Source organism: Homalodisca vitripennis, chromosome 5 (genome assembly GCF_021130785.1).
Source record: "Homalodisca vitripennis isolate AUS2020 chromosome 5, UT_GWSS_2.1, whole genome shotgun sequence".
Classification (NCBI taxonomy): domain Eukaryota; kingdom Metazoa; phylum Arthropoda; class Insecta; order Hemiptera; family Cicadellidae; genus Homalodisca; species Homalodisca vitripennis.
In genome coordinates this window covers 86,773,091-86,799,120 of record NC_060211.1, presented here as the reverse complement: position 1 = coordinate 86,799,120, position 26,030 = coordinate 86,773,091, and the positions used below count along the sequence as shown (strand labels likewise).

At 34.2% G+C, this 26,030-nt stretch overlaps 1 protein-coding gene across 3 annotated transcripts in view; it reads left to right on the top strand.

The window, feature by feature from the left end:
- LOC124362468 (CCR4-NOT transcription complex subunit 6-like) overlaps positions 1-26,030 on the top strand; it is a 228,442-nt gene that overhangs the window by 179,583 nt on the left and 22,829 nt on the right. For all 3 annotated transcript variants that reach the window (XR_006922458.1, XM_046816997.1, XM_046816998.1), the window contains exons 5-8: positions 8,468-8,536; positions 10,911-11,068; positions 12,319-12,473; positions 18,337-18,488. Coding sequence is in view for 2 of the 3 variants with exons in the window: in XM_046816997.1 (XP_046672953.1) it covers positions 8,468-8,536; positions 10,911-11,068; positions 12,319-12,473; positions 18,337-18,488 (534 nt within the window). In the remaining variant the exon portion in view is untranslated. The remainder of the gene's footprint in view (positions 1-8,467; positions 8,537-10,910; positions 11,069-12,318; positions 12,474-18,336; positions 18,489-26,030) is intronic.

Sequence of the window (26,030 nt, the reverse complement as noted above, 5' to 3'; positions counted from 1 at the left end):
TAAATAACAGAAATCATATCTAAAAATAATATTTTACGTTGTTAGGTAAATTTGGCTGTGCATGTTCTAAACACAAATAAGCTATTTTAATATTTTTGAATAGTCCATCCACACTGTGCATACTTTATGGGTACAATATTGTCAGAAGTTGACATTTCTATTAGTTTAGTCTAAATAGTATCCATTTGGAAACTAACAAATGTTTATGGTTAAATTATGTAAATGTGTTATTTTATTCCAGTTTGTATTTTTATTTTCTCAACCCCTTTTAAAGTTATAGTTCTATGAAGAGCCTTATCAGTTCATATTATCTTAAAAGACCATGCATTTTAATCGTATTATATTACCCCAAAAGCTTATTCAAAAAAGTACTTTAAACTGATATTCCACTTGTTTAATGATATGATCAATATATTTTCTCTTTCGATGTGCTGGTAATCATAAATTTGTCAAAAACGAAATGTTTTACCTTCCTTGGTAAGTGGAATGATTGGGTAATGTTGATATACCAATTGATACGGTTCTATATTTAATGGGAAAATTTTTATTGCTTCCTGGTGAAAACGTAACGGGGGTAATCGACGTGCGTCAACAAGGGTGTCGTGTTTTTTTTTCTAATGACGAAGGGACAAATATGAGCAGGAAGTAATATTTAATAGGTCATCCAAGGCCGTGTCGGGACCTAAGGTGATTGGGGGATAGACCGATTCGGGGGCGCTTACGAAGGGTTGTGGTCGGCCAATTTCATGTATAATTTATATATTATATTTTACGGACTTCACGTAACTACGTTCTGTGCAAATGAAAAATACTTCTTTAAAATCTCGAAAATTGTGTACAGAACCCAAACTAAGTAAAAATGACATATTTATCTTCCTTTAAAATTGGTAACACACTATTATAGAATTACTGTTAAAAGTTATCAATAATTATACATTTTTAATAAAATGGCATGACTTCAATGCCGAAAATCCCGGGATTGTCGCGTTGAGACCACGGGATTATCAGGGATAATAATCGTCCGATATTGCAATCGCTAGTGTACGCCTACTCGATGGACTGAGACAATGGTACTGTCCCATGTATTCCTTCCTGAATAAATGTTGTATAATTAAGTTATTTTCTTCTAGGAAACTACGACCCGTTTGTGCTGTCTTCCTGTACCGCGAGTGCCCTTTGTCCCATATATTACTTTATGACGTAAAAACTAAGTTACTCTCTTGTAGGATATTATGACCCGTTGTGATGAGTGAGTGTTCTCGTCTGCTGCCCTTTGACCCATATATTCCTTCCTGACGTAAAAACTCAGTTACTCTCTTGTAGGATATTATGACCCGTTGTGATGAGTCTTCCTGTTGCTGCAAGTGCCCTTTGTCCCATATATTCCTTCCTGACTTAAAAACTCAGTTACTCTCTTGTAGGATATTATGACCCGTTGTGATGAGTCTTCCTGTGCTGCAAGTGCCCTTTGTCCCATATATTCCTTCCTGACGTAAAAACTCAGTTACTCTCTTGTAGGATATTATGACCCGCTGGCGCTGTGATGAGTCTTCCTGTGCTGCAAGTGCCCTTTGTCCCATATATTCCTTCCTGACTTAAAAACTCAGTTACTCTCTTGTAGGATATTATGACCCGATGTGATGTCTTCCTGTGCTGCAAGTGCCCTTTGTCCCATATATTCCTTCCTTACGTAAAACAGCAGGTACTCTCGTGTAGGATATTATGACCCATGTGTGCTGTGTCTTCCTGAAACAACCTGCTGGTGTCCTAGTCGCAGGACAGAGGCTGTGGGTGGCCTTGAGGTCCCGCACCTCTGTTTACTGCAGGGCCGACACCGGCACCTGTGGCCGGGGCTTGTGACCACATTTGTTTAACGACCTGCACCTCCACCTCCAACACGGCCTTCACACGCATTGCGTTACCCCGCCTAACCTCCTCGTTCTTTCTCAACACCACCAGCGGCGCAATGAAGCAACCCGCATCTATCGGCTGTTGATCTCATTGTGATTGGGACTCTCCTTTGTTTGCTTATCGCTGTCTCGGTACTGTGTCAGACGTCTGAGTACACGTGTGTGCGTGTGTCTTGCCGGGCTTTGTACTTAAACATTCAATTTTTGGTTGGTTGGTTGGTTGGTCGGGGGGAGGGGGGGGGTTAGATAGATACTTCCGAGTCCAAGAGGTCGCTAACTCTCAATATCCGTTAATACAAGGTCTCGTACTGTATAGCTTGTCGATCATACTGAAAATCAAAATTTAGCTATGCGACATACATTCGCTGGCTATTATTCTTCCTATCATTTCACCGAGATCAAGTAGTTACATCTTGAATTTTGCAGGCTATATTTCGGATCGCTTATAAAATTGAAGTAAATAAATTAAAATATTTCTTAACAGTTCCTCTTGATCGGACATTGGCTTCAGATGTCACACAACGGTGAGCATCGTCATTACTACAGTAACAAACATTAATACAACTTATATGTATATACTTCGAGTTTGTACTGATGTATTTTAAAGAATATTATGAAGATTATAATGTAACTCTTTATATACGTTTACAGTTTATATTAATGGCAATATGTAGGTGAAACTGTTGTAAAATAGGGTAATGTGGTAATTAATATTGATACAAATTGGCTTTTTTAGTTGTAATAATTGTAACCATTTAAAATATGCTATGTGGTCAAGTCTTAAATTATTAGCCGATACATTAAATAATTGCTGCACGCTGTTTTTTTATTAGGAATTTCTGAACATTTCAGTACCTCCCTTTCACATACTTGAAATTCGTAGCGTTATGAGCGCGCAGTTTCACAGCCATTAATGTTTATATAACAGCTCGCTCATAGCCGACCTTGCGACTGAGTACGTGATGTCAACAGCCCGGCACATGTACACTTTGGTGACACTGAAAAACATTTATACATTACTTTTAAAGTAATTTTTGTCACGTATTTGAGGTTCAAATATTTAAAATGTTGTATTTTGTGTTCATTCAAGACAAAATCGGGATAAGTAACGTCGACACCTTTAAAAGAAAAATTTACAAGGTCAGGACGATCGGGCTGAGTTACCCACTCACGTGGTAAAACCTGTTTACTGTCAGATTAAAAGGAACATGCACGGCTTCCACATAAAAACTAAGCTACTTAGCGACTATATCTATTTAATTATAATTGAGTACTACTAACTCTTCTGGTGTACATAAACGAACACTTCTAAGATTCAAGCCTGGTATTATGGGGATTGATTTTAAAATTGATGTTTCGCAAATGTTTGTAAGAAAAGGCTGTTTCAGTCGCCTTTGTAGTAACATCCAATTCGGGAGAATAGTTTTGGACCGATCGGAGCGTGTAGTTTTGAGTTTTTCGGTAATGTATAATATCTAAAATGATTAACAATTTTTTAAACCAATAAGTGTGTTTTCAGTTTAAGTAGGTCTCGAAAAATTGAATTTTAAAGATATGAGTGAGACTAATTGTGAGCTGTATGTTGTGGAAGTTAAGAGGAGTGTAGTGATTAATTCTGATATAAGTGAGTGAATGGTATATGTCAGGAAGTTTGTAGGGATTAGAGCACCCTCAATCTAGACATGGGTGACATACGTAAAACCTTTTACGTATGAAATCAGTCAAATTTAGAATAAACGTGTTCTTAATTAGCTCCAAATTGTGCTCATAGAACATTCTGTTTCATTACTTATTTAGAATATTATATATTTATAAAATGTATAAGTACAAATTACACTATAAAAATTAAATATTTGTGTGTGTGTGTGCGCACGTGTGTGTGTTATTATAATTCTTTTTTTCACAAATAGATAATGCTTAATAGTGAGAATTCGTGAGGATAATTGCTCAAGTACCTTAAAACTCATGTGCCACTTAATAAATGGGCAGGGGGAGGGCGCGGTTACATTGGCCCCAATTGAAGATTGAAAATAAATCCAGTACCATTGAGGTAAACAAAAATATTCCTACTAGATTTTGAAACTTTTCTGGTCTATAGTTAAACAACACTTGTTGGAAGCTGTTACGGCCTGTTAATTAGTAATTTTAAATTCGATGCAATTATATCAATGTAATTTATTACTTAGTAATGTATTTAGCTAATCCCTAATATATGTTATAAACAGTACCACAAATACATTTATTAGAACACTTGAAATAAGAATTGTATAATTTAAAAGTAAGTAAGGTTTTGGCAATATGTCGATAAAGTAGATTATAATGCCAGGCTGTTTACATTACAAAACCATTATACGTGTATTTAGCACGGCATCGCTGTGTACCAATATATAGTAAATGTTATACACAAAATAATAGTATGTATTCAATGCAACTCGAAATTCGAAATATTAATTGCAAGGCCCTCACAAAAGTAAGTTCTCGGTGGAGTGCGTGCGGACACAGCTGGAGTTATATACCACACGAGCGCACGTGTTCACAGGGTTCAGTTGAGTTTGCCTATCGGAGCAACCGACAGAGTGCTCGTCACTCGCCGCTCTGAGGAAGTTCCCCGGACCGCCGACAGAGAGTGTCGTGGTGTAAGACCGCAGCCTGGCCCGGCGCGCCCGCTCGGTGGGACTCGGGACCTGGGTGCGGGTCCAGTGTATTGGTCATAGCAAAGTAATGGCAAATCAACAGAACGGGGGCTACTACAACTGAACCTGCATTTTTTTTGTTTCATTATAACGTGAAATTATTTGTGTTTAACTAAATTCCTTTTTAAAATGTCATGATTTTAATATAAAATATTGTTTTATTTTTGGAAAGTGTACAACAAACTTTGTTAATTATTCAATAACAGTTAAACAGGTCACACCACGTGTCGAATAACAGGCTTCGGTGATGTCTTATGCAAAATTTCAAATCTACATCTCACTTCATTTGTTTACACATCCGCCTGCATTTTTGGACATGCTATCATAGAACTCATTTTTGTCCACAAAGAAAATGTTAAGCCTACAAATGAAATATTTCTTGAAATATCTAGCCACATGATACATTAAATTTGTTTTCAATCAATTAGGTTTCATATGAGTTTTTAAACAATAAGAGTTTCGGTGAGGTAGGGAGAGTACTGACAACGCAAGGGTGCGCTGGAATAAATCTTGTCACCGCCCTTTAATATTGACTTTCATTATATTACTTTTCTTTTTATTCTATGAATGAAATTCTACATACAACTTAACAAAATATAATGTATGTGTAAGGGTTGTTAGGCTGCACGTGTTAATATGTCACATGTTAATATCTCATATGAGTGTATTTAGCTTGTGTACACATTATTATTTTCCCTACAAATTTTGCATTGACATCTTTGATTACCTATAAGGCAATATACGAATATTTGCTAAAGCTCAGCAAATTCCCATGGAGTAACACGAACCATCATCAAATCCTCCTTATATAGAAATGAAGCAACATGCAACATTTCAAGTTTTAGGTTAGTTCGCTTTCGCGATATCGTGTAGACAGACAGAAATTACTCTTTCAGACCTTTGAGTTAGAGGCTTTGCCTAATGCTCAGCCAATTACAGTATCAAACATTTTGCTGTGTGGTCCATTGAGGATAAGAATTTAAAAAAAGATAAGATCTTAAACACCATACCTGAAGCGTAAATTGCTAATACATTAAAAAAGAACATCTCATGCACGACTGACATGCATTTATTTTCAAAACAAACTAGTGAGATTAAACTGTGCATAAAACCGACTACACCAAAATATTTTTGGGGATTGTTACATAAAAATAAATGTTTTTCTGACAAGGTACTACTTTTGCACATACAACTGTTTTAGCGATTATAGTATAGTGTTACAATTTGTCAAATTGGCGTGTCGCTCTAAAAACCTGACATTTTTAAAGCTCATTAGTCATACCTGTCAGTAGGAAATTTAAAATTATAATCAAATTGGATATGTATGAATAGTCTTTGAAATCAGAGATTTATCCTATGACATAGGCCCACTTCGAGGAACAGCCTAGTTATAATATCACGTTTAGTTATTGAATAAAAATATAAATGGATTTTCAATGCAGTTCGTACAAAATTAAAAACTTTTTTGTAATTCACGTATCTTACTTAAGATACAAAAGTGTTATAATGTGAGAAATTGTTTTGAATACTAATTAAAACTACCTATTCGTCGTTTAGCACATTTTTTGGTTTAATTAGTTGCAATGTATTTCTGCAAATAATACTATGGAAAAAATATTTGGGTAAAACAGTATCTTTTATGAACAGTTCAGGATCTTCTTTATTTTTTAATTAGGCATTCTTATTACTATTCTTCACAAAATTGTAAAACAGATGAGACCAGCAAGGAGATGTGTTCTCGTCTAACGTAATGACGTTATGACAGCATTGCCCAGTTTTTACTTTATTAAAGGTTGAAAACGTCTGTAAAAAATTATTATTCTTCAAATTAATTGCGTGCGATTAGACTAAAGTTAAAAATGTGTCAATGGTGGGTACAAAAGTTAAAAAATGGGCCCGTAATATAAAAAAAGGCATTTGAAATGTGTCTTGCCGTCGATATTGTACCCAAAATCTATAGCTCCCAACACACTCTTCCCGTTTGGTAAGAATATGGTATTAATCAAACGGATAAATCATTAGTATGAAAAGAAAATGTTAAATATAGTGAATAATACTCATCTATAAATAAAATTTTTCTGCAGTGACTGACATTAGCGTTTGACATTTCTGAGCGAACTCCAGATGTTTAGGATCTATGATTGAACTTCAACGTTTTGCGAGATGTAGTTTACTGCAGTCAGCTCCAGCAGGAAACAGTTCTCGAAAATTAAAAATTAACAGCAATGTACCCATTCAGTGTGATGATGTTTTGTATTTTTAATAAGTAGATTTCTGCTATGTGATTCTCAGTTTAAATTTAAAAAAGTGTTCATTTTTAGGAATTCAAACACTATTAAGTTTCTAGGACAATCTGAGGATGTTTTAGAGTGGATAAACGCTAGTATTAGAGTGTAATGCTGGAGTACACTCCTTGAGCGTGTCCCTGCCACTCCAGAACTCAAGGTCCTCAAACCGCACGTTGCGTCGCGTCGGAGCGAACTGATTGCCAACTCATACGGGTACAATCTCGGAACAGTCTCCTTGACCATGTCCTCTGACACTCAAGATCTTCAGTCCTTACGGGAATGGCCTGACTATCAAATCATCCCAACACAATGTCGAAATGATTTACGTGTGTGTTTGTCCTCTGCCTCTCATGGAATTCAAGATCTTCAGTCCGTACGGGAATGGCCTGACTATCAAATCATATCAACACAATGTGGAAATGAGTTATATGTGTCTTTCCTCTGCCACTCATGGAATTCAAGATTGTCAGTCCATACGGGAATGACCTGACTATCAAATCATATCAAGACAATGTCGAAATGATTTACGTGTGTGTTTGTCCTCTGGCACTCATGGAATTCAAGGTCTTCAGTCCGCGCGGGAATTACCTGACTGTCACATCATCCCAACACAATGTCGAAATGATTTCCGTGTGTTTTTCCTCTGCCACTCATGGAATTGAAGAGCTTCAGTCCGCGCGGGAATGACCTGACTATCAAATCATACCAACACAACGTCAAAGTGTGTGTGTCAATCCTGGAACCTCAATCCGCATTTCAGGGTGATCTGACTGTCACTCATATGAGTACAGTGTTGGAGTGGTCTCCTTGAGCGTGTCCTCTGCCACTCCTGGAATTCAAGGTCCTCAGACCGCACGTCGGAGTGACCTGACTACCAATTCATACGAGTACAATGAGCCGTATTGTTCGCTGTTGTCGCCGTGCTTTTTGCCATTCGTTTATACAATAACAATTGTTATTTAATGGTGTAATCGTGGTTTATCGGCTTAAAAAAAAGTAAAAGAGTATGTCTGGTTTATTCTGGTATAATAAATTCCTCTTCAGCCACACTTTTATAATAACTTGTTTTATTCATATTCGTGTACAGTACAAACATTAGTTGTTATTATATTATTAGTGCATTTTATGTTAACAAAGCTAAGTTTATAGAGTCTGGAAAGGTTTAAGCAGTTATGTGTTGTTTTCTTCTAGTTTAAAATACAAGTAAGAAAGCACATTTTTATATTTTTGCCGTGAAAATAGATCAAACTTGGTGACCATCAAAAAGGCATCGTATTTTGATGCCTAAAACAATTGTACAGCATCTGAAAGTGTGATATACTTTATTTTATATTCTTAATGTTGATTCATATAAGTTCTAAGCAGTTCATATAATTTCTGTCAAGTCCAGATTATTACAAATGCCGCGCTTTGAAATTACTAAATGTTACATAATTTTTCAGTGAAACTGTACAGTGAAGATTTGTTTGGTACTATTTATATTTTGCTTTCATTTCGATTAAAGGAGACCAATTACTTCCTGAAAGTTTCGTTTAGTGATTGTGTAATTGGTTACATGCTTTCTTTCTTGTTTCAGTGAGATCTCCACAACCACCGGAGAGACCATGGATCCCGCTGGCTAGGCCGAATACGACGAAACCTACATGTAAGTTCTTTTACTTTTTACTGATTATTTTCAGTTTTTAGATTATTTTTATTTGATTAAAACATTAATGAGAGTAATTAAACCAAAAGCATTGAATTACTGCTCAGCATGTACGGCCACAGGGTGTTTGGTCCTTAAACAAATGCTTGATTTTTGGTCAAAACGTTCTTCTCTTTTTCCCTTAAAACGAGTGTCGATACACGGCACTATTTTAGGTAGCCAACTCGTAAAAATTTCAGTTATTAAAGTGTTATTTTCAGGAAATGTTTCCTAAAAGTAGACATAATTCTATATTTAAAATGAACGTACCAAAATTGTCACAGTAAATATTAGAACCATCCCGTTTTAAACTAGATACATTATTCGAGTTCGAGTACCCTAGCAATTAAGTTACGTGTTTTTTTCTAAAAGAACTCGGCGCGAGATGCAAGTGTGTTAAGCGCTCGCGGTACACGCGTAGGCCTCTTGGCAACAATAATCTCTATATAGTACTAGCAAACAGTTACTGCGGCTGGGGCCCAGGTAGTATTATACCAACACACAAGCAGACTCCACACACACACGTGTAGGGGATTAGGACCGGCCGAATTTCCGCTCTATTAGTTCTGTAGTGCACTTCCCCAATCAAACCCTGATTTGTAATTTTATCCTAAAGCGATTAGTATATATATTATATTATATATATATATATATATATATGTATGTATGTATGTATTGCGTGTTAGCAATTACAACACGATTTTTTAATGGAGATTGAGGCTGAGGGACCAGAGAGTCGCCTCGTGTGCACGCACCTCCACATTCACGAGCGCATTGGGTCCAGCCCGACACCTGCCGTTTTCCGCCTCGGGTTATTCAGTACGGTAATATCTTATACTCATGACTAAGCAATACTGTGGTGACTCACTGTATTAAACGTTGCATGGTACAATTTTCTTTCTTAAGATGTTTACACTATATATATATAGTGTAAACATCTTAAGAAAGAAAATTGTACCATGCAACGTTTAATACAGTGAGTCACCACAGTATTGCTTAGTCATGAGTATAAGATATTACTGAATAACCCGAGGCGGAAAACGGCAGGTGTCGGGCTGGACCCAATGCGCTCGTGAATGTGGAGGTGCGTGCACACGAGGCGACTCTCTGGTCCCTCAGCCTCAATCTCCATTAAAAAATCGTGTTGTAATTGCTAACACTATAGTTATACTATACAAAATGTAATATGACTACCAGTGCAGCCAACTCTTCAGTTCTTGAAACATAAAGATTATTGTGTAACCTTAAATGTAAATTCTAAAATCAATTTGGAATTAAGTAAACATTATTTAAGAATTTAAAAGATTGTAAAATAAAAGGTTTGAACATGATTATTTTGGACCGTAATGACTCTGTCACAGTTCCTCTTGCTTTATAATTTATAAAAGTTTCAACTACAAATTGTTAAACCTCTCCAAAAACAAGTGAAGGTTCTGTGATTAAAGTTTGCTGTCAGATCTATGATTTTCCAGATTCCAATGGTCACAAGGTTAAAACTAAACATTAAACACACAAACTAAACTTGAACCTCTATATGTTGTGTAAAGTTGGAATCATACAAAATTTTCCATTAAGTCTTGCAATAATGTTTTTTTTTTATCTGACAAAACCATAAATTTTTAAGATATTCTGTAAGAAATAATGAATTTGACTGCCTGACGGCTATTTAAATACACTTCAACATGTATTTTAAAACCTATTAACAAAATAAACCGATACAAGGAGTGAGTATCAAAGGGCATTCAGTAAAACATAACTAAATTTTTATCAATGAGACCAACTAAGTAACTCATATGTGTTTACTAAGTTACATGTTAAAATGTCATATGACTCTACTCAATTGTTTTACAGATTTAGTTACTCAGCAATTTTCTAGTTGCCATCATGACAGAATTATGTTTTATTTTAACGTTTTGATGGCAAAATAAGTAGCCATCAAATGTTGCCTTTCTTGTACCAAGAGGAGAAAGTTTAAAATTTCTAGGACCTTTCTCTCAAGAGTTATCACACAGACTGACAATGACATGATTTCAAGAATGCTCTGTCAGGTGTTTAAGAAGGGAACAATCCCCGTTTAAATGTTAGTGTTAGATTTTAAGTTCATGAAATCTCAATGGTGGGACAGTTAAAAAAATCACCCTGTGTATCTTGGCGGATATCACTACGTGCAAACATTTGCATGTGTCTGGATAAGTATAAGATGGTATGTGATGTATATGTGAATGTGTGTGATGTGCTGTGTGTATAGAATATTCTGTGTCATTAAGCCCTTAGAAATTATTAAAATTGCGGATAACAATGACAGCATGTACTATATAAGTTGTGTATGACACAGGTCTCATGACAGTGATGTGCTACAATGTGTTGTGCGACAAGTACGCTACCCGTCAGATGTACGGCTACTGTCCATCCTGGGCGCTCACCTGGGAGTATCGTAAGAAGGCAATCCTTGCAGAGATCAGGCACTACACCGCCGACATTATCAGCTTGCAGGTACCCACCTTTTATTTTTGTTATTTTGTAATTTATTATCTCAAATTCATATGGAATAATAGTGAAAAACGTGAACTATTGAAACTTTACATTGAACCAAATAATGCTGTTCATAGTTATTCAAGTTTTATAGAGAAACTAGCAGTTACCCTCGGCTTCGCACCCAATTTTGTGTTGAAAACAGTAACACCATAAGCATATTCTTTTAAATGGCATTCTATACACTCCAAAGATAAGTAACAGCCAATGGAATATATTCATATCTCTCAATCAATAACAAACAAATTTATAATAATAGTGCAATTAATTAAACATTTGGTTGTGCTGCCATGAAACAATGTTTACCAACAACTGTTCATTATACTTTAAACAGGCTCTTTCAATTAATAACATTTGTTTACTCATTATGTATTATTACATCATGAGTGTGTTAACTGAAAGACTAAAAGCTCTGACTTTAGGATTCTTCCACACCACTAGCCTACAATAGTTTAATTGTTAGTAAAATAATTTATCATGAAATATTGGAAAGAAAATCGAGTTGTTTCACGGTACTAAAATATAAAATAAATTAGAAGATTAAAATATTTGTAGTGCTTATCACCTAAGTCAGGAGTGTTTAAAATTTTATGTAAAAAGAATGTCCGTTGTGCCCCATTTTTTAACTCAAAATTATGTGCGTGTGAAAGTGTGGGTAACTGTCAGTGTTTCATAATTTGATATCAAATTAATGTTTACTTTTTTTAAGTAAATAAATAATAAAAATAATTAAATTTTTTAGACATTGTATTTGTTCAAAGGAAGAAGTTATTAATAAAGAAAGTATAATCAGGTGATGAATTTTAATATTTTAAAATACAAGTAAAATAAGAAAATATTGTTTAAATTGTTTTATGTAATGATTTGTGACTTTTAAGTTATTTTAAAATGTAATATACAATCAGTTAGTTTAAACTAACAATAACTAATTATTTCTTACCCCTTTAACAATAAATAAGTAAATAAATCAAATGAATTTCACAATCAAATTATAACAACTTTATTTTACGCCATAATTTAGCACATAATATAAAATGTAATTAAATTTAATCAACTTACATATCCTAAACATTCAACTTCCTGAGAATATAGCACCTTATTAATTCTTCCTGTCAGAGCTGAAGAGAGATGGCTAGGACTAATGCCATTTCAGAAATGTTGTGGAATTATGTTGATGACTGTGCAATATTTTATCTTATTTGCTATTGCAGGAGGTGGAGACTGACCAATTTTACAAGTTCTTCCTGCCAGAACTGAAGCGTGATGGCTATGACGGAATATTCTCACCTAAGTCGAGAGCTAAGACCATGTCAGAGAACGAGCGGAAGTATGTAGATGGCTGTGCTATATTCTACAGAACTGCCAAGTAAGTGTTTTTGGCATAATAGTAGCTTATGCTAATTTTATGTGATTGCTGTGCTTCACACATAATGTTTGTAGAAGAGTGCAACACCAAGTAATTGCAAGATTTAAAATGTATTATTGAAAGTTTTTATTTTAATCCGTAAATCATTCATAATTTAATATAAATAAAGTTTTTGAATTGTATTTTGCAATAAATAATAATTTTTTTGGTTTATATTAGATATGACTGGTGTCTTGGTAGAACAGGGAGAAGTTATTTAAAAATGCAAAATAACTATACTAGCTATGAAGGTCAATTTTGGCTTGGGAGAATAAATAGTATGCTAACTTCCTTCCATATTAAATAAAAGAAATTATTACATATACAAACATAATGCAAGAATATTAAAAGTGAACAAAATGTTTTAATCCTCCATGTAAATTACAGCTATTTGAAGGAGAGAATTTAGGCAACTGTATAATCAGTCTCAAATAAAAATGGCATGAGAAAAAACAAAGGTGGGAGGAGGAATAAATTTGCCAAAATAAAAAATTCAACTTTTAAAATAATTCACTTGAATGTCAGGGGTCTATATAGCAAACTACCTTAGCTGTAAATTTTTCTAAATGAACAAAAACCAGACTTTTTTCTCGTAACGGAACACGGGCTTGATGATGACAAAATTCAAAAGATACAAATTCAAAATTACAAGCTTCTAAATAATTTTAGCAGACATGACATGAAAATGGGAGGTACAGCTGTTTTTAGAAACAATCAAACCAGTGCAAAAGTCATAAAAATTCTTAAAATTGGAAACAAAATATCAGAAAGAAAAAACTTTGAGTGCTGTGAAATTAAAGCGCCAATTGATGATAAAATTTTTATTATAGGTGCACTGTATAGAAGCCCGGATGGGGATATAGACATTTTTAAAGCAAATCTCACAAGTTACTTGAGAAACCTACATCTAGGTGGTGGGAAAACTGAGGTAATTATTGGAGGTGATTTTAATATTAATCTCTTGGAGCCAAACAATAACACAATCGATTTCAATAATATTATTAGAAGTTTTGGCTTAGTCACCACAATTAATGAGGCCACGAGAGAAACTGAACACTCAGCTACATGCATTGATAATTTTATCACCAGCCTAGAAAACTGCAACTGTACAGTTATTGAACCTTTTATATCTGATCATCATGGAATTGTTTTAAAATTTGATATAAACCATAAAAAAAATCAGAAAATTAAAAAGACTATTAGAAAGCTAAATCAAAACAATTTAATGGAATTAAAGGCTAGACTTAAAGGTGAAAGTTGGACTGATTTTGACAGAGAGAGACAGATGTAAACAAAAAATATGAATCATTCATTGAGACATTTTTTTATCACTGTAATATATCATGCCCAGTAGAAGAAGTCTATGAAAGAGAAACTCAACAAATTAAGTGGCAATGCAATGATGTTTTAAGATTGAAGAATGAGATGACAGCTTGCTACAACCTGTGGAAAAACTTTAAGTCTGAAGAAAATAAATTAAGATACAATGCTGCTCTTAAAAGATACAGGGACAATCTTAAAACTGAAAAAGCTAAGTGGTACAACAATAGGATTGAGGAATCTGATAACAAACCAAAAGAGTCATGGAATATAGTAAATGGTATAAGAGGAAAAAGCAAAACAAATTCTGAAAACATGTGCATCATAAATCAAAATAAACAAATATACAATCCAATTCAAATATGTGAGCACTTTAATAAATTTTTTATCAACATTGCAAATGAAATTAAAGGTGATCTACAAGTCAATCATGATGTACATGTTCATGCCCAAGTAGAAAACAACCTCACAATTGACAGTTTTAAAAAAATTGATGAAAAAACTATAAAACAACTCTTTGTCAACTTCAGTCCTAAGACTTCCTCTGGAGTTGATGGCCTCTGTATGAAGGCACTCAAATTCTGTTAGGAAGAAATTACTCGACCACTGGTGGATCTTGTAAACACATCAATTAGTAGCTGCACCTTCCCAAACGCCTGCAAGACTGCCAAGGTCAAGCCTCTTTTTAAGAAGTGGGATGTTATGGATGTGTGTAATTATCGTCCAATATCGCTCCTACCAGTGGTCTCAAAATTCATTGAAAAAACCATCTGTAACCAGCTGATTGACTACCTTGAGACAAATAAGCTTCTGGTGGAGAGACAGTATGGTTTCAGAAAATCAAAAACAACCAAATTGGCTCTTATTGACTTTGTGAATTGTTCATTGGGGCAATGGAGGCTGGTGAGACTGTAATGGCTTGTTTTGCAGATCTCTCGAAGGCCTTTGATTGTGTCAATGCTGAAATTCTTATTGGCAAACTTTCGGCCCTGGGCGTTCAAAATTATTGCCTCATACCTGTCAAACAGGTATCAGGTAGTTGAAATTATGCACAAAACAAAATCCAAAATCAAAACCTTTCAGTCTAAGCCAGAATTGATCCTAAATGGAGTTCCGCAGGGGTCAATTCTAGGTCCCCTTCTTTTTTTGATCTACATAAATGACATCACAAATCAAATTCCAAAAGAAAACCTTTACATGTTTGCAGATGATACCACTCTTGTCACCAAAAGTAGGGATTGTGAAATTCTTGAATTAGAATTATTTCACAAAACAAATGTACTAGCCCATTTTTTTTAAAAAAACAGTCTTAAAATTAACCCCGAAAAAACAAAATGCATTTGCATCCAAACCAAACAAATGAAAATTTCAAAAACTTTTGGACTCCATCCTTGTTCATTGGTGACACTGAAGTGGATATCTCAGAGTCATCTGAGCTGCTAGGAGTGGTGTTGGACGATGTTATGGACTGGGGCAGGCAGTTGGGAAAAGTTGCTGGAAAATTATCCAAGGGCACCTTTGTTCTTAGGTGTCTCTCTGGACTCAATAACTTAGACCTAGTCAAAAGCGTATACCACTGCCTGCTTGAGTCACACATATCCTATTCAATCATCCTCTGGGGTGGCAAAACAACAACTATCAAACAGATTTTTACCTTGCAAAAAAGAGCAGTCAGAGCTATGCTGGGTTTACCGCCTCTGACTCACTGTAAAAATCTTTTTATTGATTCAAATATCCTAACAGTACCATGTTTGTATGTCTATGAGTGTGCAGTGTATATTAAAACACAAAACCTTGAATACCAAAATGATGTTCACTCGTATAACACTAGGCATAGAAAATTTTGCTCTATACCATAGGCTTACTATTTTTGAAAAAAAAACCCTTATTATTATGGAAACAAAATTTTTCAAGTTCTACCTTCTAGCGTAAAAGATTTAAATTCTATAAAAAAATTCAAGCGTGAGCTAAAGAACTTTTTAGTCTTAAATTGTTTCTACAGTGTAGAAGAGTTTTTAATTTTGTGCGGGCACTTTACCCAACCCACCCTGACCCTTTCCTGGGGCAGTTTGACCTGCAGAAGCCCAGTTTGGGCCAACTCCTGCGGAATTGGAAGTACGAAAGTAAGTAAGTAAGTGCTGAAGATAACAATGTGAAATTTGTACAGTATTTTAAAGAGTCATACCTTAAGGGAGTGACATATTTTTATTTACAATAAATTTAATTTCCTTAAGGAGAAACTATTTTAAAATATGTTATTTTCTTAAATTCTTAAATAGTATTTAGTTCAAAAAATATTTCCTAAAAGCCATAAATAAATGTACATATTGTAAAGATTTTACATTTTTATCTTCAGTTGTTTTTCTTTGGTCATATTGACTAAGTCGCCTAAATTTCCTACTATAAATGCCTTTAATTTCACCTGGAGTAATACAAATGTTTTATACTTTTCTGTGTTCAAGGAAGTTATGTTAAGAGTAGTCATCTTGATTTTAGCCCCATAAGAACCATTTTAAAACTTCAAACACTTTTACCACCATAGATTTTGTTGTTGAATTATGTAAGATGTTTCATTTAAATGTACTCGTATGATAAACACATTTAAAAGCACTCTAGTTTCTTCAATATTTTTCAGAAAAATTGTTTAGTTTTACTCTTCAGTGTATAAAAAATATTAAATTTAAAATGACACTATAAAAACTTTCGGAGGCGTAGTAACCAATTATTTAAAATGAAACATCCTCTATAATTCTACACTCTTAAATTAGAGTGTAAATTTGTTCCTAGTTTAACACAGTTCTTATGGAGCAAAACTCAATGTCATTTCACTACAGCTGGCTCTTGAAGTGCTGTGACTTTAGTATTACAAAATATTTTCCCAATCCAAAATCAATTGCACCACCATATGTTAAAACACATAATCAACACATTAAACACATGATCAAATTTCAGTTTAGAATGATTTGGCTAATTTCAATTTATCACTGTAGTGTCTACGAGTTTAACTCTGTTTACTTCATTGGTTGGGTGACCACCAGCAACAGATGCCTATTGAATTTCATCAGTCAACTCCAAAATTGAAGGCTGTTGGTGAGATTCGGTGTGGCTTTTTGTCTTTAGAGCTTGAAGTCTGAAACACGGGCCATCTGACGACCTGTGGCACATGTTTTAAATATGAGGCAAGCGGCTGAGTCACGAGCATGTCAAATTGCCAAATTTGCGCACATTGTGTTTGATTAGTGGGGCCAAGTATGTCGGGTGAATGACCAGCTGCTGCCAACTATCTGTCATTGTCATTACACATTGAGTGGCTAGCGGCTAACTCCGCTCATGGCCACTGTCACTTCTACCTCCTTCTGCTTTTGTCTCTTCTTATCATTCAATATACTGTATATTGGTTGTTAGATTTGTTAACCCTTTTAGAGCCAACAACCAATGTTTCACAAACTAAAGCAGTGACATTTTTCTATCAGTAATACGCAGGTTTGGCATTGTAAAAAACCAGGCCTAACATGTGTATTTTTTGTAACATTTTCTTAAAACATAATTTAATATCAACGTATTTTGTAAATTAATTTTTCAGCATTTGATTAAGGATTGATATTCTTTTAGAAATTTGCTACTTAGCTCAAACATGTACATACTTATATATATATTTTGTAAGTTTACTATTTGTCGATACAAATATACATTATATTGACATATATTTAGTGTTTTCCAAAGTTGACATTATAATCTGCCACAAAATTAAAAAAAAAAAGAATTGATTGAACATTTTAATATTAATGTTTTACCCAAAACCTTTTTGAAAACATTAATAAATTTGACCTGGATATTAAGGCCAAACTTCTAATTTCGCACCGGAGTACATGAGATTGTGGAATTAATAAAAACCAGACTACAAAATATTTCATTGTTATGTGACCATGATGTTTATTAATCCTTTTGGCTTTTTTAGTACTTTGTAATTTAACCTATAAACGTTTTGTACTTACTACTTGTAGAATAAATATAATGTCCAATGCCACTCCATACCGTACTTTGTATACAATGTAACTGATTTCAATTATTTCACTGTCTGAATACCTTGTTTCCTTACTCAGATTAAGCATTGTCCTAAGGTACTGCTATAGTTCATCCACATTTGAACAATCAGTTAGGACAGACATTTCAAATAGCGCTCTAGTGGATTAGGCTACTTAGTATAGATAAAATATTTCATTTCAGTTTAAAAATCGAATTATTCATAACTTGGGTATTGTACGATATCTGATATCAACAACCGTATATTGGATTTCTCCATTTTCTGCCTGTGTGTTGCTATCTGATATCCTATCTGGGTTATTTATCACATATTATAATGAACTTTGCTTTAGTTATAATGCTTTACTCTCTTACTTATATTTTTAATTACTAAAACATTCTAACAATACCATTTTTGTATTAAATAAAATATTAAATTTTTTTTCTATATTATGTTTAAAAATGCAACAATATGTGTTAGGTTCTCACTCATCAAGGAGCACCTGGTGGAATTCAATCAGCTGGCGATGGCCAACTCTGAAGGTTCTGATGACATGCTCAACCGTGTCATGCCCAAGGATAACATTGGGCTTGCAGCGTTGCTCAAAACCAAGGAGGCAGCTTGGGACAACGGTATGTACCTACATTTCTTATAATTATAAAGTCATTGATCTACTATCAGCTGGCGATTGCCAACTCTGAAGGTTTCGATAATATGTTCAACCGTGTCAAGCCCAAGGATAACATTGTGCTTGTAACATTACTTAAAACCAAGGAGGCAGATTGGTACAACGGTATATACGTACATTTCGTGTAAGTGTAGAGCTATATTTAGTCATTGATCTAGTCAGCTGGCAAAGGTCAACTCTGAAGGTTTTGATTATATGCTCAACCGTGTCATGCCCAACGATAACATTGGGCTTGTAAAGTTGCTTAAGCCAAGGAGGCAGGTTGGTACAACGGTATATACCTACATTTCGTGTAAGTATAGAGCTATATTTAGTCATTGATCTAGTCAGCTGGCAAAGGTCAACTCTGAAGGTTTTGATTATATGCTCAACCGTGTCATGCCCAACGATAACATTGGGCTTGTAAAGTTGCTTAAGCCAAGGAGGCAGATTGGTACAACGGTATATACCTACATTTCGTGTAAGTATAGAGCTATATTTAGTCATTGATCTAGTCAGCTGGCAAAGGTCAACTCTGAAGGTTTTGATTATATGCTCAACCGTGTCATGCCCAACGATAACATTGGGCTTGTAAAGTTGCTTAAGCCAAGGAGGCAGGTTGGTACAACGGTATATACCTACATTTCGTGTAAGTATAGAGCTATATTTAGTCATTGATCTAGTCAGCTGGCAAAGGTCAACTCTGAAGGTTTTGATTATATGCTCAACCGTGTCATGCCCAACGATAACATTGGTTTAAAGGTTATTTTTTGACGATGGAAGGATTGTGAAGGAAACAGGATTTTTCCGGACATTTGCCATCGTTCAGTGAAACAAGAAAACAGTAACACTACGTTTCGAGATCTGCAATCTGATCTCTTCTTCAGGTAAAGAACTAACCTAATACATAATTACAAACTAGGTTAAAATAAACAAATCTTACTAAAGCGTTGTGGCACGCCTAAGTCAGGAATCACAACGTACACGTTGTTGTCAACTTCACTAACACTAAAGACATGCACTTAATACAAAACTATACAAAACACTAATCATTAAAACTAAACTACGGAATACAGGTCACAATACGTCTTCACTCGTCTACTAACCACCTACGACTGACCAGAGGGACTAGCCAATGGCAATCGTGACGGCTGGCTAAAACAAGATGGCGGAAATACAAGGGAAGGGGAACAGGAATGGGCCCTTTCGTTATTATTGGTTCATGCGAGATGAACTTCTTAAAACCATATTGTGACTCCGCATTGGTTTATTACAAATATCCGATCCGTTTGATACTTTTGGTTTTCTCTTTAGTTCATTTTTTAGAATTGGCAACCAAAGCGGCCTAATCTCGACTGATGGTTGACTGATTGGTTGGTCTGCCAATTTAATGTATGTTGCCTCAATTAATTTCCTTTTGAAGAAATGTGGTTCCCGATGTATTATGTGGGCTTCATCCCAATTCATATGATGGTCTTCGGACCAACAACACGTCCGTAAAACGTAGTGTTACTGTTTTCTTGTTTCACTGAACGATGGCAAATGTCCGGAAAAATCCTGTTTCCTTCACGATAACATTGGGCTTGCAAGTTGCTTAAAACCAAGGAGGCAGAAACTGATTTGTAACTTACACACCAATTAGTATCTAAATTATTTGTACCCAATAGAAGCAAGAGTTAGAGAGCATTCAATTTTGCAAGACTAGTGACGCACTAGCAACATGTTAGCATAGCCCATTTGGAATTAGAGTTGAACCTTATACAGTAATTAGTAGCTGATTTGTACCAAATTATTATATACACTCTTAAGGGAAACAGTAACACAATCAATTCTACCAGGCCAGCCATGTGCTGTCTTGTAAGGCTATTCTTTTTTGAGTTAGAGTTTAATGATATTCATTTAATATTGATGCAATTCAAAGTTGATTTCTTAATTTGAACTGTTTATTTTTTACTTAATAAAAATGAATGTTTCTTTGTAAGAACTAAAATGCACTCTAATTAACTACTAACTGTTCTATAAATTCCAACTTAAAATACCATAATTGCAGGCTAGCATGAATTGAACACATTATAACTCTTTCTTCCTGAAGTGTACAAATTTTAATACTTTGATACAAACTGATCAAAATTTGGTACTAACTATAGTATAAGTTTCAACTTAAAATGTCCACATTTCCTGGGCTAGCATGTTACGAGTGCATGGCTGACCTTCCAGAATTTAATGCTCTTTAATTCCTGTCACTGAAGGGTACAATTTCTAATAATTTGTTACAAATTCAACACCAGCTGTTGTGTAAAGTTCAACTCACAATTCCAAATATACTGAGGTAGTGAATTTTGTCACTAGTAAATTGCTATTTTTTTACAATTATATGAATTGTAACCCCTGTTCCTGAAGGGTAAAAGTTTTAATACTTTGCTACAAATTTTTATTTGCTAGCAAATATTAAGTACTAATTGTCATGAAAGTTTCAACTATAAATTATACTTATTCTGGACTGGGATGTCATTAGTTCATCAGAAGGGATTGCACTATAACTCTTGTTCTTGAAGGGTAAAAATTGTAATATTTTGGTAGCATTATTGTGTAAGTTTCAATTTAAAATTCTATCGGTACCTATCGGGCTAGTGACATGCACCCAACATTCTCCAAAATTATTGAAAAACTAGTGCTAAAGACTTTTTAATCATCTTAATCAACATAAAGTTATAACCACAGACCAACATGGCTTTCTAAAGGATAAATCTACAACTGCTTTGATCAGCTTAGTGGAGTTCCTTCTGGATCAGATTGAGGAAGGCAAGACTGCTACTACTGTACTTCTCGATGATAGCAAAGTCTTTGACTGTCTTCATCATCACCACCTTATAAGGAAATTAAAAATCCTTGGAATTCAAAATAATGCAAATAAATGGTTTTTTTTTTAGCTATCCAATAGAAGTCAACTGGTTGAGATTAAATATAATAATAATGGGAAAGTAGATATGACACGCTCCTAACCAAACCCAATCATTAGAGGACTGCCACAGGGATCAATCTTGGATCTTGTTCTCTTTATCCTCTTCACGAATTACCTACCTCATTTCATGCAAGATTTTAGTAAATTAACCATATATGCTGACGATACTGCACTATTGCTAAGTCAGACTGACCCAAAACAACTAGAGATAGACAGCTTTATAACACTAAGCATGGCAATGCAGTATTGTCATGGCAACGACTTAGTAGCTAACGAAAGTAAAAGTCAACAACTACTATTTGGGAGAGACAGAAAGACCTTAGAGTGACTCCCTGATCTTGAAGAAGTTACCTCAACCAAATATCTTGGCATTATAATAGATAAAAGTTTGTCATGGACACCCCATATTAACTCTCTTTGTAGTAAACTAAGTTCAGGATTATTTGTGATGCGTAGAATGATGACCATAAGTGACTTTACTACAGCCAAGACTGCTTATCACGCTCTCTTCGAAACCCATCAGAGTATGGGATTGTTGTTTGGGGGTGGAACCACTATGTTAAACATTCAACATGTCTTAATCCCACAAAAAAGAACCATCAGAATACTGGGGACATTACCATCTAGACAAACCTGTAGAGGAGCTTTCCGTGAACTGAAGATTGTTACAGTCATCAACCTTTATATTCTGGAAACTGCTACCTATGTCTACATTAATGCACCTGAAACTGCATGCAGTGAAATATCATCAGTACAACACCAAAAATGCAAGAAACTTCTGCCTTCCAGTACACAGGCTAACATCCACTGAGAAGAAACTTGAGTTACACTGGAACATACTACCAGAGGAAATAATGACAACCAGCCACCTTCATTTTAGAAGACATCTAAAAACCTGACTGCAAGAACGACCATTTTATTCCTTGAATGAATTTTACAATTGGAGACAACCATGTTTATAAAGACAAAAAATTAAATGTAATATTTTTACTTTAGTTCTATTACATTGTTTCACTGTATTTCTATGTATTATATCATGTTGACGCCACTACTAGCCTTGAAAAGTATGTAAATATAGAGATTTTGACTTTGACAAGGGGCAGTTTCTATCCCTGAAGGGCAGATGTGGGCACTCTAGCCTAAGCATGTTTGCACTACTACTTCTGTAGTATTTCTTTCTTGTCTTGTTGCCCCAATAAAGAAAATACAAATTCATAGGTCTCAAAAATCATCTTCAGTTTACTTCTAGCCTTTGTTATAAACTTTCAGTCTAAGAAATTCTGGTGCCATAGTTGAGTTTGTATTGCATTCCCAATAAAGAAAATATAATTAACATACATAGGATTGAGAAGTCTAGCTGTTGGAAACAGCCCCAGTAAAAAAGCGTGTACTTCCTGTTTTTGTAATTTACTTTCGGTTGAAGATATTTCCCAGTGCCATAGTTGAGTTAGACTTTTTATCCCGATAAAGAAAATATACATACATAAGTTGGATACAGAAGAATATTACAGTCTAAGAGAAAACCCAGTGTACTTCTGGTATAAATGGGGAATCCTTATTCATGAAATATTCAGAATATTCTTTTATAAGGCTTTGTGTTATAGAAATCTTGTTTTTTGGACTGTAGTTTGGGAAAGAATGTATCGTTGAGGTATGTTAGTGTTCATTTCTCTGTTTTCCCTTAAGCCACTGTTACAATGCCATATCACAATGCCAAGGAAGCCCACCAGTTTCAAGTACCTTAATTGAAAACATTCACAGCTTTATTTATTAATGTAAGTTTTATAACAGTGTTTAAGTAGTATTTACATTCCGTTAGATGTAAATTCATCACTGTAGTAATCTGAAGTAAAAGTTAGCTATAAACTTTCTCTTTATAATCTGCATCACTACTGATCAAGCACTGCTCTAAAATTTAAATTGTAAACAAATGTTTTATATTATTTTTTGATGAACTTAAACTGAAATTAATTGTCTTCAGCTGTTTAGTGTCAGTTAAATTGTATTATGAAACAAATATTACAATTTTTTCCTAATAAAAAAAATTTCAGGTAAGCTTATAGATCTTTTCCTTCATATAAACCTTTCTCCTCAGATTTCAACGTATCTTTTCTAAAAGAATTAGACGAATTGGTTCAGTTGTTCTCAAGATTAGTGCTTAGCATACATTTTGCAATTCATTTTTATTTGTAAAATAATCCTATGTAATATTTATGTTAAAGAATATATCGGTAATAATTAATCTATATATAAATATAATGTTCATATTATTTTCTATATTATGTAGCTCTGAACTGTGGATTGACTAATAACCATAACTTCGTACCTTCGTCAAGCCATTAAAACTGTAGTCATACACTACCATAGTTTCGACTTTTAATAAGTCATATTCTTTTGTTGATGTCAATAATTATTAAAAGCAAGCATTATCCATCTGGACTCCTCAAGGCCCACCAAATGTGTTTCTTGTATTATTTATTTACAAGTGTTTGTGCTGTGTTCGTGAATTTTAAACTACGACAACTCCTAATGTGTATGTCTACTTTTAGTCTAATTTATTTACAGTGTCAAATCGGAGTTTGCTTTACGGACTTGATCAAGTATTAGTAAAGCAGTATATCTAGATGTATGAGTGTTTGTACATTTTCCTGTCAAAAAGCATTAACTTCCGGTCTGAGGTATTTCCAGTCCTATAGTAGAATATGCCATGTTGTCATGATAAATAAAAATATATGTAAACACTTAGGACTAAGAAACCTACTTCTAAATCTTGCAATCTGCTTTTTGTCTAAGATATATCCAGTGGCATAGTTGAGTTTGCCTTGTTGTCACGATGAAGAAAAATAAACACTTACTTAGGCCTGAGAAATCCACTATGGCCAAAATCATCTAGTGCCTGTATAAGGAGGAAACCCTTAGGAAGTTTATGCAGCATTTCAGTAATAATTATAGTCTTGTTTTTCGGACTATAGTAATGTCAAAGAAGCCAACCAGTCATGAGTATCTAGACATTCTTGCACATAAAAATTCACAGTTATTATGAAACATAAATATTATCTTTCAAATAGTGGTTAAATGAATTAAATATATGGTTGCGCTGTCAAGAACAATGTAAACACAAACAGTTGATTACATTTAACAGGATCTTTCAATTAATATTCTACAACTTTAGATACTAAGATGGGTTTTTTTTGCTATTTTAAAAACCAATGGGGCGTAACCCAGAGAGATTTTTGAAATAGCAATAGGCCTATCATTAAATATAAATATTCATCCCAGGGACCCTAAAGTGCATTCATGCAAAATTACGGTACAATTGGTTAAATAGTTCAAAACAAACAAAGACACTTTAGTATCTATAATATTACTAGCACATATCCACGGCTTCGCCCGCAATTTCTATGCAACATTCTCTGTATTTGTTTGAATAGCTCCTATGATTTCAGTAACACAGACCGTTTTAGATCAATCTAGAGGAACTCCAAAGTCGAAGTTCATAGTTTTCTTTGTGAAAGCACTTGTGATGTAATATGATAGAGTCCTGTGATATTTTAAAAGTGGAATTAGTCATATATTGTGTATCAGGTACCCATTTTATAGTGTTCAGGGTCAAGAGGACCAGAAATCAAGCAAAAGTGTGAGTACAGTAATTCTGATTTACATACACATCTAGACTTTTTTTATAATCTTCTCTAACAGTTTTGAAAGTTTTGGGAGGATTGGATGATAACAGTTAACTTGAGCAATAGGGCTTTTCAAGTTTATGAATCAAAATAATTTGCATAAGTTTTAGTTGTTGGAAAGTACAAGAAGCATTGAAGACAGCCAAGATTAACGCAACTCATAATTTGAGTAAGCTGTGTTTAGTAGTAGTACTATGCTTATAGAGACATACCGTCATGAAAAGAGAATATTTTTATTTTTCAATGATTTTATGTGGTATATTTACTATAGTGTATGATGCAGAAAGTTACTTACAAACTGTAAGCAATTAAATTATATTTATAATATTTAATTATTGTAATAATAAAAGAATACAATTTATTTATTTATATCGTTCAATGGCCCAATACAGAAAATATCAATGCAATCGTTTACGTTTGAACAGAAAATTAGGTACAAGTCTCTCACTCACTAAACTCCATCTATCAACAAAATAGTCAACTATCTCAATGGCTGACGAAGTGTCATCTCTCTCTACCAGGAGCGCTCTTTTAGTTTCCAGCTAGTGATATCAATATCGCGATAAAGACGAAATCAAGTAATCTAATTTGGAAGTTTAATTTGTGTTGTGTTACGCTAAAGTAACGTAGCGTAAAAATTTAAACTACTAATATTCAATAAGATATATGTGTTAATTTAAATTTGTCTCATCTTGACTGTGTTTTTTTTTTCAATTTAGGCTAATTCACTTAAGATTAGAATCCTGCTTCATTAAAACAATATATATAAATCGTTCTGTTCTCCATTTCATTTCTTGTTTACGTTTCGTTTCCGTCTCCTCGTGTTGTATAAAACTTTTAGTTCATTGTTTTTTTTTTGTTT